Genomic DNA, 17,443 nt, shown 5'->3' with positions numbered 1-17,443 from the left:
GGTGGGTTACAGCCGGGGATGATGATAATGGTGGTGGGTTACAGCAGGGGATGATAATGGTGGTGGTGGGTTACAGCAGGGGATGATAATGGTGGTGGTGGGTTACAGCAGGGTATGATGGTGGTGGGTTACAGCAGGGGATGATAATGGTGGTGGTGGGTTACAGCCGGGGATGATGATAATGGTGGTGGTGGGTTACAGCAGAGGATGATGATGGTGGTGGTGGGTTACAGCAGAGGATGATGATGGTGGTGGTGGGTTACAGCAGAGGATGATGATGGTGGTGGTGGGTTACAGCAGGGGATGATGATGGTGGTGGGTTACAGCAGGGGATGATAATGGTGGTGGTGGGTTACAGCAGGGGATGATAATGGTGGTGGTGGGTTACAGCAGAGGATGATGATGGTGGTGGTGGGTTACAACATGGGATGATAATGGTGGTGGTGGGTTACAGCAGAGGATGATGATGGTGGAACAGCATGTCAACAAAGGTGTTTGTAGGAGGATGGCTGAACAGAGGGACGTGGAGAATGGAACAGCATGTCAACAAAGGTGTTTGTGGGAGGATGGCTGAACAAAGGGACGTGGAGAATGGAACAGCATGTCAACAAAGGTGTTTGTAGGAGGATGGCTGAACAAAGGGACGTGGAGAATGGAACAGCATGTCAACAAAGGTGTTTGTGGGAGGATGGCTGAACAAGGGGACGTGAAGAATGGAGCAGCATGTCAACAAAGGTGTTTGTGGGATGATGGCTGAACAAAGGGACGTGGAGAATGGAACAGCATGTCAACAAAGGTGTTTGTGGGAAGGATGGCTGAACAAAGGGACGTGGACAGTGTGGGAGGATGACTGAACAAAGGGACGTGGAGAATGGAACAGCATGTCAACAAAGGTGTTTGTGGGAGGATGGCTGAACAAAGGGACGTGGACAATGGACCAGCAACACTACCAATATGTACATACACAAATCCTGCTGGTCCAACCTCCTCTCCCCACCTCATCCCTTAAACATTCGTAACAGACATAACCTCACGAACCAAACCCCCCCAACCCCAACCCCAACACCTCACCCCCCCCCCCCTACTGTTGCTTGTGGGGGGGGGGGGGTTGGGGGAGGGTGGGGAGGGAGGAGGGAGGGAGGGGGGAACAGCAGTCACAAAATATCTACGATAATATTTACACAATTCTGGCAAGACTTGAGCAGCCTCCACAGGAATACCTGGGCGCTGGAATGGAGAGAGAAAGATAGATAGATAGATAGATAGAGAGAGAGAGAGAGAGAGAGAGAGAGAGAGAGAGAGAGAGAGAGAGAGAGAGAGAGAGAGTTTGAGCTTAAACTAGGATGAACAGTGAATGCCACACTGTCTGAACCCAAGGCGCTGGTTCGTTCCAATGCGTTGTCTTCTCTTACACACGAACACGAAAAAGGGTCAAAGTTCACGAATTCTTCTGGGGCAACAATTGGTTCATAGTTGACCCCTTGTGTGTGGCGAGGTAGATTCACTCTTTCTCTCTCTCTCTCTCTCTCTGGCACAAGATCCAATCAACGCCTTGGGTTGTTCTTTTCTTAATATGTCTATACTACGCAAGTGTTCGAAGGTGTGAGTCTTATTAGTTCATTTCTGACTAGGATCTTTGGCGTATGTGCGTATGTGTGTGGTGGCTGGTAGATCCTGACATTGTTTTAATACTGTCTTGGGTAAAGCCAACTTCAGTGGCCGGGTGGAGGCGGGGGGGCGTGTGTTCCGCGCGCGCGCGCCCCCTTCACAACACAAAGTGCTCTACAAATAGATATGAGTACGAAATAGGAACATGCTGGACTTGGTCCTTGTCCAGTGCGGCGGTGTCACACACACAGCTCCTTGTGTTGAGCGTCAGTAGCCACACAAGTGTTCGTACTGGTGTGTGTGTGTGTATATATATTATATATATTTGCTGTTTGTATGAGCACACACATACACACACATAACACCAATCATCGTAACAGAAGTTCTATTGCATCAACGAACGAGCTTCATCTATCACCTAAAACGGTTTCGACACAGACAACGAGGAACATAGACACACACACACTCGGCCAACTTCGAAGAACTATAAATACAATCCACATATGATATGTTGAACGTGTACCACGTCGCGAGGGAGGTAAGTAAACACAGAGAGTATATATATATATATGTATGTATATGGGCTTAAGGGAAATAAATAATAATAGAGATGAAGAATCACAAACGCGTAAACACCACTTGTTTGACAGAAGGCCAGACTTGGGATGAAGTCTGGAAATATGGAGAGCGGGAGACGACTTATTTATCTACTGTCATCTGCCATTTTAACAACAGACTGGGGGTGGAAGGGGTCCTTACCGGTAACGAGGGAGGGAGGTAGTTGCGAGAGATGAAGCCGGGTTCCGAACGCGTTTGTGATTCTTTCACAGTAGTTAAAGGAAGACGAGGAAAGAGACATGACCTCCTAATATGGTCGACATTGGACACTTCGTCACAGACTGCAATCCATGTCACCTCGACAACAGACACCCGGAGGCCCAGGGTGTGTGGTGTGTGACAGCCCCATCTCACGCCAGGCGAGGTCAAGTGTATTTTGGAAGGCCCACTGACACGAGTTCTACCTGGCCTCCAAGGATAGGATGTCTGTAGGACGAAGTAGGAGAGGCCGTAGGACATGAAGGAGATTAAATAAGAGTTTGACGAAGGTGAAGTGTGGTGAAGAAGGGACAATAGGACATGTTTTCTGTAAGACGAAGAAGATGAGAAGGATTGGAAAACGTCTTACAAGCGTCAAACTCCTTACATTTAGTAGGATATACGAGAGAATATATATATATATATATGTTTATATATATATATATACATTTATACTAGGGTGGAGTCCTGTATGAGAGGAGAGAGGGAACTCCGCTAACCTGGATAATGAGTTACAGTACGCTTACATAGGAGTTCCTTAACGACAAATCCCATCTCACTTGGTTTCTTGATGGCTCCGCCACTGCTCCGGGGGGGCGCGAGGTGGGAGAGGCTGTGTTGTGTGTGTGTGTGTGTGGAGAAATGGCGGCTCTCTTGTGTTCTCCCGCAGGGCCCTGGACTACCACAGCTGCTGCTCCCCCTTCTGTTCTCCTGCTGCAGGGCCCTGGACCACCACAGCTGCTCCTCCTCCTGCAGGGCCCTGGACCACCACAGCTGCTCCTCCTCCTGTAGGGCCCTGGACCACCACAGCTGCTCCTCCTCCTGCAGGGCCCTGGACCACCACAGCTGCTCCTCCTCCTGCAGGGCCCTAGACCACAGCTGCTGCTCCCCCTTCTGTTCTCCTGCTGCAGGGCCCTGGACCACCACAGCTGCTCCTCCTCCTGCAGGGCCCTGGACCACCACAGCTGCTCCTCCTCCTGCAGGGCCCTAGACCACAGCTGCTCCCCCTCCTGTTTTCATCCCCAGTTCGATCTCTCGGGTTGTCGAGGTCGTGGCGTGGGTTGCCGCTGGAAGTCGTCCGTGTGTCTCGCTGGCGGGGTGGTCGTGGGGCGAGGTCACGGGTAAGCCAGGAGGAGGGAGAGGAGGCAGGACGACACCACCACCAGCAGCAGGAGGTGGTGGTGGAGGTGGAGGAGGTGTTGGAGGTGGTGTTGGTGGAGAGAGGACATGACACCCGCCGCTCCACTCACACTGCTCACGTCCGACACCGAGGCCACTGCAACACAAGACACGACCTCATCATACATGTGTTATGTATACTGACATGTATTATGTATACTGACGTGTTATGTATACTGACAAACATGTATTATGTATACTGACATGTATTATTATTATTATTGTTTTGCTTTATCGCTGTCTCCCGCGTTAGCGAGGTAGCGCAAGGAAACAGACGAAAGAAATGGCCCAACCCACTCACATACACATGTATATACATACATGTCCACACACGCAAATATACATACCTATACATCTCAACGTATACATATATATACATAAACAGACATATACATATATACACATGTACATAATACATACTGTCTGCCTTTATTCATTCCCATCGCCACCTCGCCACACATGGAATACCATCCCCCTCCCCCTCATGTGCGCGAGGTAGCGCTAGGAAAAGACAACAAAGGCCCCATTCGTTCACACTCAGTCTCTAGCTGTCATGCAATAATGCACCGAAACCATAGCTCCCTTTCCACATCCAGGCCCCACACAACTTTCCATGGTTTACCCCAGACGCTTCACATGCCCTGGTTCAATCCATTGACAGCACGTCGACCCCGGTATACCACATCGTTCCAATTCACTCTATTCCTTGCACGCCTTTCACCCTCCTGCATGTTCAGGCCCCGATCACTCAAAATCTTTTTCACTCCATCTTTCCACCTCCAATTAGGTCTCCCACTTCTCCTCGTTCCCTCCACCTCCGACACATATATCCTCTTGGTCAATCTTTCCTCACTCATTCTCTCCATGTGACCAAACCATTTCAAAACACCCTCTTCTGCTCTCTCAACCACTCTCGACTTCCACACATTCATCAAGGCTCCCAGAATTTTCGCCCCCTTCCCCACCCTATGGTTCACTTCCGCTTCCATGGTTCCATCCGCTGCCAGATCCACTCCCAGATATCTAAAACACTTCGCTTCCTCCAGTTTTTCTCCATTCAAACTTACCTCCCAATTGACTTGACCCTCAACCCTACTGTACCTAATAACCTTGCTCTTATTCACATTTACTCTTAACTTTCTTCTTTCACACACTTTACCAAACTCAGTCACCAGCTTCTGCAGTTTCTCACATGAATCAGCCACCAGTGCTGTATCATCAGCGAACAACAACTGACTCACTTCCCAAGCTCTCTTATCTACAACAGACTGCATACTTGCCCCTCTTTCCAAAACTCTTGCATTCACCTCCCTAACAACACCATCCATAAACAAATTAAACAACCATGGAAACATCACACACCCCTGCCGCAAACCTACATTCACTGAGAACCAATCACTTTCCTCTCTTCCTACACGTACACATGCCTCACATCCTCGACAAAAACTTTTCACTGCATCTAACAACTTGCCTCCCACACCATATATTCTTAATACCTTCCACAGAGCATCTCTATCAACTCTTATCATATGCCTTCTCCAGATCCATAAATGCTACATACAAATCCATTTGCTTTTCTAAGTATTTCTCACATACATTCTTCAAAGCAAACACCTGATCCACACATCCTCTACCACTTCTGAAACCACACTGCTCTTCCCCAATCTGATGCTCTGTACATGCCTTCACCCTCTCAATCAATACCCTCCCATATAATTTACCAGGAATACTCAACAAACTTATACATCTGTAATTTGAGCACTCACCTTTGTCCCCTTTGCCTTTGTACAATGGCACTATGCACGCATTCCGCCAATCCTCAGGCACCTCACCATGAGTCATACATACATTAAATAACCTCACCAACCAGTCAACGATACAGTCACCCCCTTTTTTAATAAATTCCACTGCAATGCCATCCAAACCCGCTGCCTTGCCGGCTTTCATCTTCCGCAAAGCTTTTACTACCTCTTCTCTGTTTACCAAATCATCCTCCCTAACCCTCTCACTCTGAACACCACCTCGACCAAAACACCCTATCTCTGCCACTCTATCATCAAACACATTCAACAAACCTTCAAAATACTCACTCCATCTCCTTCTCACATCACCACTACTTTTTATCACCTCCCCATTAGCCCCCTTCACTGAAGTTCCCATTTGTTCCCTTGTCTTAGGCACTTTATTTACCTCCTTCCAAAACATCTTTTCATTCTCCCTAAAATTTAATGATACTCTCTCACCCCAACTCTCATTTGCCCTCTTTTTCACCTCTTGCACCTTTCTCTTGACCTCCTGTCTCTTTCTTTTATACATCTCCCAGCCATTTGCATTTTTTCCCTGCAAAAATCGTCCAAATGCCTCTCTCTTCTCTTTCACTGATAATCTTACTTCTTCATCCCATCACTCACTACCATTTCTAATCTGCCCACGTCCCACGGTTCTCATGCCACAAACATCTTTTGCGCAAGCCATCACTGCTTCCCTAAATACGTCCCATTCCTCCCCCGCTCCCCTTACCTCCTTTGTTCTCACCTTTTTCCATTCTGTACTTAGTCTCTCCTGGTACTTCCTCACACAAGTCTCCTTCCCAAGCTCACTTACTCTCACCACTCTCTTCACCCCATCATTTTCTCTTCTTTTCTGAAAACCTCTACAAATCTTCACCTTCGCCTCCACAAGATAATGATCAGACATCCCTCCAGTTGCACCTCTCAGCACTGACATGTATACTGACATGTATTATGTATACTGATGTATTATGTATACTGACAAACATGTATTATGTATACTGACATGTATACTGACATGTGTTATGTATACTGACAAACATGTATTATGTATACTGACATGTATTATGTATACTGACATGTTATGTATACTGACAAACATGTGTTATGTATACTGACATGTATTATTTATAATGGCATGTATTATGTATACTAACATGTATTATGTATACTGACGTATTATGTATTCTGACAAACATGTGTTATGTACACTGACATGTATTATGTATACTGTCAAACATACATTATGTATGCTAACACGTATTATGTACACTAACAAACATGTATTATGTATACTAACATGTATTATGTACATTAACATGTATTATGTGTACTACCATGTATTATGTATACTAACATGTATTATGTATACTAACATGTATTATGTGTACTACCATGTATTATGTATACTTCAACATATGTATACTAACGTATAACGTATAGTAATATGTGTCGATGTATATTATGTTTACCAAGATGTATATTGACATACATCACAAAAAAAAACTTTCAAAATATGTCATGCAAAAATGTCACTAAATATGAGCTGACTCGCTATACAATACTCAGTTGCTTTCTCAACGCAGTTTACACACACACACACACACACACACACACACACACACACTGTAAACTAGGCTCAGCTAAGGTCAAGAGTTAACAGTGGTAGACTACGAGAGCAGTAGATGTTAGGTAAGACTGGTAAACTAAGGAGGCAGTTTACCTACATGGGATGTGTAGGAGGTAAACTGGTAAACTAGGGAGGCGGTTTACGTACATGAGAGACATAGGAAAGTTAGACTGGTAAACTAATGAGGCGGTTTACGTACATGGGAGGCATAAGAGAGGTAGGGTGGTAAACTCATGAGGTAGTTTACGTACATGGGAGGCCTAGGAGAGGTAGGCTGGTAAACTAAGGAAGCAGTTTACCTATATGGCATGTGTAGGAGGTAAACTGGTAAACTAGGGAGGCGGTTTACGTATATGAGAGACATAGGAAAGGTAGACTGGTAAACTAATGAGGCAGTTTACGTACATGGGAGGCATAGGAGAGGTAGGCTGGTAAACTAAGGAGGCAGTTTACCTACATGAAAGGTGTAGGAGGTAGACTGGTAAACTAAGGGACAGTTTACGTACATGTAAACTTATGATGGGGGATTGGCGGATTTGAGGTATAGAACAGTCAGTCTGGTAAACCAGAGAGGCAGTTTACGCTTTTGTAAACTGATGCTAGAGATTGGTGGATAGGAAGTATAGGATAGGTAGACTAGTAAACTAGAGAGGCAGTGTGCGTATTTGTAAACTTGTGGTGGGATAGATGTAGGGAAGGTACAGGATAGGTAGACTGGTAAACTAGGGTGATGGTTTACATATTTGTAAACTCATACTGTGGATCGATGGATGGAATGGTACAGGATAGATAAATTGGTAAACTAGGGTGACGGTTTACATATTTGTAAACTCATACTGTGGAAGGGTATAGGATAGGTAGACTGGTAAACTTTGGGGACAGTTTACGTCCTTGTAAACTTATAAAAGGGGGACTGCTGGATAGACAGTATATACGATAGGTAGACTGGTAAACTAAGGAGGGAGTTTACGTCCTTGTAAACTTACAGGACAGAGACAAGAATATGTGGCTTGCCTTACCACGGCTTACCACGGGGAGGGAGGAAGATATGTATGTATACACTACACATAACGAATATATGTGCCTTTCATTCAGCAGTAACACGTCACGCTGAACACATATACTCGTACACACATGTACACAAATACACACATACGCACACACACATACACATATACACAAATACACACACATACATACATACATACATACATACATACATACATACATACATACATACACACACACACACACACACACACACACACACACACACATACATAAATACACACATACATACACATACATACACAAACACACACACACACACATACACACATATACACAAATACACACACGCGCACACATACATACACACACACATATACACACACATATACACAAATACACACACGTGCACACAGACACACACACACACACACATACATACAGAAACACACATACACACACACAAACATACACGTACATACATACACACATACATACACACACACATTCACATACATACATACACACACACACACACACACACACACACACACACAGGATGAGTCCCCCACGAGCGTAGAACTCTCTCTCTCTCTCTCTCTCTCTCTCTCTCTCTCTCTCTCTCTCTCTCTCTCTCTGTCTCTCTCTCTCTCTCTCTCTCTCTCTCTCTCTCTCTCTCTCTCTCTCTCTGTCTCTCTCTCTCTCTCTCTCTCTCTCTCTCTCTCTCTCTCTCTCTCTTTCTCTGTCTGTCTGTCTGTCTCTCTCTCTCTCTCTCTCTCTCTCTCTCTCTCTCTCTCTCTCTCTCTCTCTCTCTCTCTCTGTCTCTCTCTCTCTCTCTCTGTCTCTCTCTCTCTCTCTCTCTCTCTCTCTCTCTCTCTCTCTCTCTCTCTCTCTCTCTCTCTCTCTCTCTCTTTCTCTCTCTCTGTCTGTCTGTCTCTCTCTCTCTCTCTCTCTCTCTCTCTCTCTCTCTCTCTCTCTCTCTCTCTCTCTCTCTCTGTGTGTGTGTGTGTGTGTGTGTGTGTCTCTCACCGTGGTTGGTGGGGTGGGGTACGGGGGGGGAGTCGTCCGGCCCCTGGTGGCCCACGCTGGCAGGGTCGTGTAGGTCATGTCCCTGCTGGTCCTCGTTGCCCCGCCCTGGCTTGACCGCCTCGTAGGTCAGGTCTGCGGAACAGACACATACACAGGCGTCGGGGGTCAAGTGGCAACCGCTAGGGAGGGGAAGGGAGGGAAGGGAGGGAGGGGGAGATGTGAGGGGAGGGGGGCATGAGAGATGTGGGGCAGTGGGAGGGGGGCATGAGAGATGTGGGGTAGTGGGAGGGGGGCATGGGAGATGTGGGGTAGTGGGAGGGGGGCATGAGTGATGTGGGGTAGTGGGAGGGGGGCATGAGAGATGTGGGGGAGTGGGAGGGGGGCATGAGAGATGTGGGGCAGTGGGAGGGGGGCATGAGAGATGTGGGGTAGTGGGAGGGGGGCACGAGAGATGTGGGGCAGTGGGAGGGGGGCATGAGAAGGGAGGGAGGGGGAGATGTGAGGGGAGGGGGGCATGAGAGATGTGGGGCAGTGGGAGGGGGGCATGAGAGATGTGGGGTAGTGGGTGGGGGCATGAGAGATGTGGGGGTAGTGGGAGGGGGGCATGAGAGATGTGGGGCAGTGGGAGGGGGGCATGAGAGATGTGGGAGGGGGGCATGAGAGATGTGGGGCAGTGGGTAGGGGGGCATGAGAGATGTGGGGCAGTGGGAGGGGGGGCACGAGAGATGTGGGGCAGTGGGTGGGGGGCATGAGAGATGTGGGGCAGTGGGAGGGGGGCATGAGAGATGTGGGGCAGTGGAGGGGGCATGAGAGATGTGGGGTAGTGGGTGGGGGGCATGAGAGATGTGGGGGTATGGGAGGGGGGCATGAGAGATGTGGGGCAGTGGGAGGGGGGCATGAGAGATGTGGGAGGGGGGCATGAGAGATGTGGGGCAGTGGGAGGGGGGCATGAGAGATGTGGGGCAGTGGGAGGGGGCATGAGAGATGTGGGGCAGTGGGAGGGGGGCATGAGAGATGTGGGGGAGTGGGAGGGGGGCATGAGAGATGTGGGGTAGTGGGAGGGGGCATGAGAGATGTGGGGTAGTGGGAGGGGGGCATGAGAGATGTGGGGCAGTGGGAGGGGGGCATGAGAGATGTGGGGCAGTGGGAGGGGGTCATGAGAGATGTGGGGCAGTGGGAGGGGGGCATGAGAGATGTGGGAGGGGGGCATGAGAGATGTGGGGCAGTGGGAGGGGGGCATGAGAGATGTGGGGCAGTGGGAGGGGGGCATGAGTGATGTGGGGTAGTGGGAGGGGGATGAGAGATGTGGGGTAGTGGGTGGGGGGCACGAGAGATGTGGGGCAGTGGGGGGGAGGGGGCCCCGAGATCTGGGGCAATGGGAGGGGAAGGGGGGAACGAGAGATATGGGGGAGGGGGACGAAAGAAAATGGGGTGGGGACACGAGATATATATGGGGCAGTGAGAGGGGGACATGAGATATGGGGCAGGGGGAGGGTACACGAGGGAGATGGGGCACTGGGAAGGGGGGGCATTAGAGATATGGGGGAAGGGGGGACACGAGAGATATGGGGGAAGGGGGCATGAGAAATGGGGTAGGGGGAGGGGGAGGGTACACGAGGGAGATGGGGCAGAGGGAAGGGGGGGACATGGGAGATATGGGGGAGGGGGGACACGAGAGATATGGGGGAGGGGGACACGAGAGATATGGGGGAAGGGGGCATGAGAAATGGGGTAGGGGGATACAAGAGATGGGGAATCTTATATGTTAATAAAGGGGGGGAAGGGGGGAGTCTTGTGTGTTAACAAGGGGTGGGCGAGATATGAGGGGGAGGTGGGGGTCTCACTGGGGTGTTAAATATGGGGAGGGTCAAATTGTTAACACTGGGGTGTTAAATATGGGGAGGGTCTGGTGTTAAATATGGGGAGGGTCTGGTGTTAAATATGGGTAGGGTCAAATTGTTAACACTGGGGTGTTAAATATGGGTAGGGTCTTACTGTTAACACTGGTGTGTTAAATATGGGTAGGGTCTTACTGTTAACACTGGTGTGTTAAATATGGGGAGGGTCTGTTAACACTGGGGTGTTAAATATGGGGAGGGTCTGTTAACACTGGGGTGTTAAATATGGGGAGGGTCTGTTAACACTGGTGTGTTAAATATGGGGAGGGTCTGTTAACACTGGTGTGTTAAATATGGGGAGGGTCTGTTAACACTTGGGTGTTAAATATGGGGAGGGTCTGTTAACACTGGGGTGTTAAATATGGGGAGGGTCTGTTAACACTGGGGTGTTAAATATGGGGAGGGTCTGTTAACACTGGGGTGTTAAATATGGGGAGGGTCTGTTAACACTGGGGTGTTAAATATGGGGAGGGTCTGTTAACACTGGGGTGTTAAATATGGGGAGGGTCTGTTAACACTCGGGTGTTAAATATGGGGAGGGTCTGTTAACACTGGGGTGTTAAATATGGGGAGGGTCTGTTAACACTGGTGTGTTAAATATGGGGAGGGTCTGTTAACACTGGTGTGTTAAATATGGGGAGGGTCTGTTAACACTTGGGTGTTAAATATGGGGAGGGTCTGTTAACACTGGGGTGTTAAATATGGGGAGGGTCTGTTAACACTGGGGTGTTAAATATGGGGAGGGTCTGTTAACACTGGGGTGTTAAATATGGGGAGGGTCTGTTAACACTCGGGTGTTAAATATGGGGAGGGTCTGTTAACACTGGGGTGTTAAATATGGGGAGGGTCTGTTAACAGTGGGGTGTTAAATATGGGGAGGGTCTGTTAACACTGGGGTGTTAAATATGGGGAGGGTCTGTTAACAGTGGGGTGTTAAATATGGGGAGAGTCTGTTAACACTGGGGTGTTAAATATGGGGAGGGTCTGTTAACAGTGGGGTGTTAAATATGGGGAGGGTCTGTTAACAGTGGGGTGTTAAATATGGGGAGGGTCTGTTAACAGTGGGGTGTTAAATATGGGGAGGGTCTGTTAACACTGGTGTGTTAAATATGGGGAGGGTCTGTTAACAGTGGGGTGTTAAATATGGGGAGGGTCTGTTAACACTGGGGTGTTAAATATGGGGAGGGCCTTATTGTTAACATGGGGGCACGAGAATTGGGGGGGGGTCTCATTTATTAACAAGGGGGGGGAACGAGATATGGGGGGAGGGGGGGTGTTATCATCACAAGACGCCTTCTCCAGGTCTGCGCTACGACCAGTAGCAGGGAAAGGAGGGACTCCACAAGAGTACGAAGCTCTTTTCAGACGAGAGACTCTGTACTTTTCGCTGAGGGCGTAACGACAAGCAGGTGGAGTCCGGTAACGCCAATTGGGTGGAAAGGGGGGGAGGAGGGTGTATGTAAGTGTGGGGGGGGGGATCTAATGTGTTTACATGGGGGGGGGGGCGATAGTCTGGGAAGGAAAACACACACAATGTATATGGCTTGGGAAAGGTTCTTTTTGCTGGCTAACTAATGTATATGAGTCTCGTTCGATAGATAGATAGATAGAGAGAGAGAGAGAGAGAGAGAGAGAGAGAGAGAGAGAGAGAGAGAGAGAGAGAGAGAATGAAGAGAATGAGAGAGGTAAACAATCTATATAGCAATGTAAACACAGGACATGGGAAAATATAAAATAAAAACATCAGATATTCTTAAGTAAACTGGTAATACAAACACGTAAACATTGAACCCCTGAACACTTAATTCATTGCCTTGCCACAACAGATCTAGCCAGTGAATTATGTACACGACAGAATGTACACAAAAATGTACACTCGTAATGTTCTTTTAATCACAAGGGAGACAGACAAGGGACGATTCATGTATATATATGTATATAACCTGAAGTAAGGATGTAATACTAATGTAATGTAAGGATGTAATGTAATACTAATGTAATGTATGGATGTAATACTAATGTAATGTTAGGATGTAATGTAATGTAATGTAAGGATGTAATGTAATACTAATGTAATGTAAGGATGTAATGTAATACTAATGTAATGTAATGTAAGGATGTAATGTAATACTAATGTAATGTAATGTAAGGATGTAATGTAATACTAATGTAATGTAAGGATGTAATGTAATACTAATGTAATGTATGGATGTAATGTAATACTAATGTAATGTAATGTAAGGATGTAATGTAATACTAATGTAATGTAAGGATGTAATGTAATACTAATGTAATGTAATGTAAGGATGTAATGTAACAAAGTAATGTATGGATGTAATGTAATACTAATGTAATGTAATGTAAGGATGTAATGTAATACTAATGTAATGTATGGATGTAATGTAATACTAATGTAATGTAATGTAAGGATGTAATGTAATACTAATGTAATGTAAGGATGTAATGTAACAAAGTAATGTATGGATGTAATGTAATACTAATGTAATGTAATGTAATGTAAGGATGTAATGTAATACTAATGTAATGTATGGATGTAATGTAATACTAATGTAATGTAATGTAAGGATGTAATGTAATACTAATGTAATGTATGGATGTAATGTAATACTAATGTAATGTAATGTAAGGATGTAATGTAATACTAATGTAATGTAAGGATGTAATATAATACTAATGTAATGTAATGTAAGGATGTAATGTAATGTAAGGATGTAATGTAATGTAAGGATGTAATGTAACAAAGTAATGTATGGATGTAATGTAATACTAATGTAATGTAATGTAAGGATGTAATGTAATACTAATGTAATGTATGGATGTAATGTAATACTAATGTAATGTAATGTAAGGATGTAATGTAATACTAATGTAATGTAAGGATGTAATGTAATACTAATGTAATGTAAGGATGTAATGTAATGTAAGGATGTAATGTAACAAAGTAATGTATGGATGTAATGTAATACTAATGTAATGTAATGTAAGGATGTAATGTAATACTAATGTAATGTAATGTAAGGATGTAATGTAATACTAATGTAATGTATGGATGTAATGTAATACTAATGTAATGTAATGTAAGGATGTAATGTAATACTAATGTAATGTATGGATGTAATGTAATGCTTAATGTAAGGATGTAATGTAATACTAATGTAATGTAATGTATGGATGTAATGTAATACTAATGTAATGTAATGTAAGGATGTAATGTAATACTAATGTAATGTAATGTAAGGATGTAATGTAATACTAATGTAATGTAATGTAAGGATGTAATGTAATACTAATGTAATGTAAGGATGTAATGTAACAAAGTAATATAAGGATGTAATGTAACACAATGTAATGTATGGATGTAATGTGATGTAATGGCCCTCTTCCCACTTTCCCCTCCACCTAGCATGAAAGGGAACTGAAGAAACCCCATAAATTATTTACGTAGGCCTACATTAAATAGGCCTACATTACGTAGGTCTACATGGAGTTGTACAGCGTCACATACCAGCACCCAGTTTAGACTACACTCCCCAGACCAACACGGGTCGCCCTTCCACTTCCCTCCTATACGCGCCCTGGCCATCACCCAGCCATACAATACAACACACACACTCGTCACGTCCAAAGTCACTACGTGCTCACGTTGCTACACAGGCACAGAGAACACACCCAACACTCTACACTCGCCTGGACCCCTACACTCCCTAGACAAATTAGATGACTTGTTGATCTGTGTCCTGGCCAGTGGACGTGGCCGGCTTCCTGAGCGCTGCAGGAGTTCTATAAAGATAGAAGGAAGAACACCCGGGGTTTATTGTATATATATATATATATATATATATATATATATATATATATATATATATATATATATATATATATATATATATATTATCATTATTTTGCTTTGTCGCTGTCTCCCGCGTTAGCGAGGTAGCGCAAGGAAACAGACGAAAAAATGGCCCAACCCCCCCGCATACACATGTATGTACATACACGTCCACACACGCAAATATACATACCTATACATCTCAATGTACACATATATATACACACACCGACATATACATATATACACATGTACATAATTCATACTGTCTGCCTTTATTTGTTCCCATCGCCACCCCGCCACACATGGAATAACAACCCCCTCCCCCCTCATGTGTGCGAGGTAACGCTAGGAAAAGACACAAAGGCCCCAGTCGTTCACACTCAGTCTCTAGCTGTCATGTAATAATGCACCGAAACCACAGCTCCCTTTCCACATCCAGGCCCTAACAACATTCTATGGTTTACCCCAGACGCTTTACATGCCCTGGTTCAATCCATTGACAGCACGTCAACCCCGGTATACCACATCGTTCCAATTCACTCTATTCCTTGCACGCCTTTCACCCTCCTGCATGTTTAGGCCCCGATCACTCAAAATCTTTTTCACTCCATCTTTCCACCTAAAATTTGGTCTCCCACTTCTCCTCGTTCCCTCCACCTCTGACACATATATCCTCTTTGTCAATCTTTCCTCACTCATTCTCTCCATGTGCCCAAACCATTTCAAAACACCCTCTTCTGCTCTCTCAACCACACTCTTTTTATTTCCACACATCTCTCTTACCCTTACATTACTTACTCGATCAAACCACCTCACACCACATATTGTCCTCAAACATCTCATTTCCAGCACATCCACCCTCCTGCGCACAACTCTATCCATAGCCCACGCCTCGCAACCATACAACATTGTTGGAACCACTATTCCTTCAAACATACCCATTTTTGCTTTCCGAGATAATGTTCTCGACTTCCACACATTCTTCAAGGCTCCCAGAATTTTCGCCCCCTCCCCCCACCCTATGATTCACTTCCGCTTCCATGGTTCCATCCGCTGCCAGATCCACTCCCAGATATCTAAAACACTTTACATCCTCCAGTTTTTCTCCATTCAAACTTACCTCCCAATTGACTTGACCCTCAACCCTACTGTACCTAATAACCTTGCTCTTATTCACATTTACTCTTAACTTTCTTCTTTCACACACTTTACCAAACTCAGTCACCAGCTTCTGCAGTTTCTCACATGAATCAGCCACCAGCGCTGTATCATCAGCGAACAACAACTGACTCACTTCCCAAGCTCTCTCATCCACAACAGACTGCATACTTGCCCCTCTTTCCAAAACTCTTGCATTCACCTCCCTAACAACCCCATCCATAAACAAATTAAACAACCATGGAGACATCACACACCCCTGCCACAAACCTACATTCACTGAGAGCCAATCACTTTCCTCTCTTCCTACACGTACACATGCCTTACATCCTCGATAAAAACTTTTCACTGCTTCTAACAACTTGCCTCCCACACCATATATTCTTAAAACCGTCCACAGGGCATCTCTATCAACTCTATCATATGCTTTTTCCAGATCCATAAATGCTACATACAAATCCATTTGTTTTTCTAAGTATTTCTCACATACATTCTTCAAAGCAAACACCTGATCCACACATCCTCTACCACTTCTGAAACCACACTGCTCTTCCCCAATCTGATGCTCTGTACATGCCTTCACCCTCTCAATCAATACCCTCCCATACAATTTACCAGGAATACTCAACAAACTTATACATCTGTAATTTGAGCACTCACTCTTATCCCCTTTGCCTTTGTACAATGGCACTATGCAAGCATTCCGCCAATCCTCAGGCACCTCACCATGAATCATACATACATTAAATAACCTTACCAACCAGTCAACAATACAGTCACCCCCTTTTTTTTTAATAAATTCCACTGCAATACCATCCAAACCTGCTGCCTTGCCGGCTTTCATCTTCCGTAAAGCCTTTACTACCTCTTCTCTATTTTTTTTTTTTTTGTCGCTGTCTCCCGCATTTGTGAGGTAGCGCAAGGAAACAGACGAAAGAAATGGCCCAACCCACCCCCATACACATGTATATACATACGTCCACACACGCAAATATACATACCTACACAGCTTTCCATGGTTTACCCCAGACGCTTCACATGCCTTGATTCAATCCACTGACAGCACGTCAACCCCGGTATACCACATCGCTCCAATTCACTCTATTCCTTGCCCTCCTTTCACCCTCCTGCATGTTCAGGCCCCGATCACACAAAATCTTTTTCACTCCATCTTTCCACCTCCAATTTGGTCTCCCTCTTCTCCTCGTTCCCTCCACCTCCGACACATATATCCTCTTGGTCAATCTTTCCTCACTCATCCTCTCCATGTGCCCAAACCACTTCAAAACACCCTCTTCTGCTCTCTCAACCACGCTCTTTTTATTTCCACACATCTCTCTTACCCTTACGTTACTCACTCGATCAAACCACCTCACACCACACATTGTCCTCAAACATCTCATTTCCAGCACATCCACCCTCCTGCGCACAACTCTATCCATAGCCCACGTCTCGCAACCATACAACATTGTTG

At 45.7% G+C, this 17,443-nt stretch overlaps 1 protein-coding gene across 1 annotated transcript in view; it reads right to left on the bottom strand.

The window, feature by feature from the left end:
* Positions 1-475: 475 nt before the first annotated feature.
* LOC139767394 (uncharacterized) overlaps positions 476-17,443 on the bottom strand; it is a 66,952-nt gene continuing 49,984 nt past the window's right edge. The window contains exons 3-4 of the mRNA XM_071696731.1: positions 9,061-9,192; positions 476-3,700 (exon numbers count right to left, since the gene is read on the bottom strand). Of these exons, the coding sequence (XP_071552832.1) occupies positions 3,540-3,700; positions 9,061-9,192 (293 nt within the window). The 3' untranslated portion in view covers positions 476-3,539. The remainder of the gene's footprint in view (positions 3,701-9,060; positions 9,193-17,443) is intronic.

The sequence above is a fragment of the Panulirus ornatus genome, chromosome 61 (genome assembly GCF_036320965.1).
Source record: "Panulirus ornatus isolate Po-2019 chromosome 61, ASM3632096v1, whole genome shotgun sequence".
NCBI lineage: Eukaryota > Metazoa > Arthropoda > Malacostraca > Decapoda > Palinuridae > Panulirus > Panulirus ornatus.
Note: the sequence above shows the minus strand (reverse complement) of the source record. Positions and strands in the feature narration are given on the sequence as shown.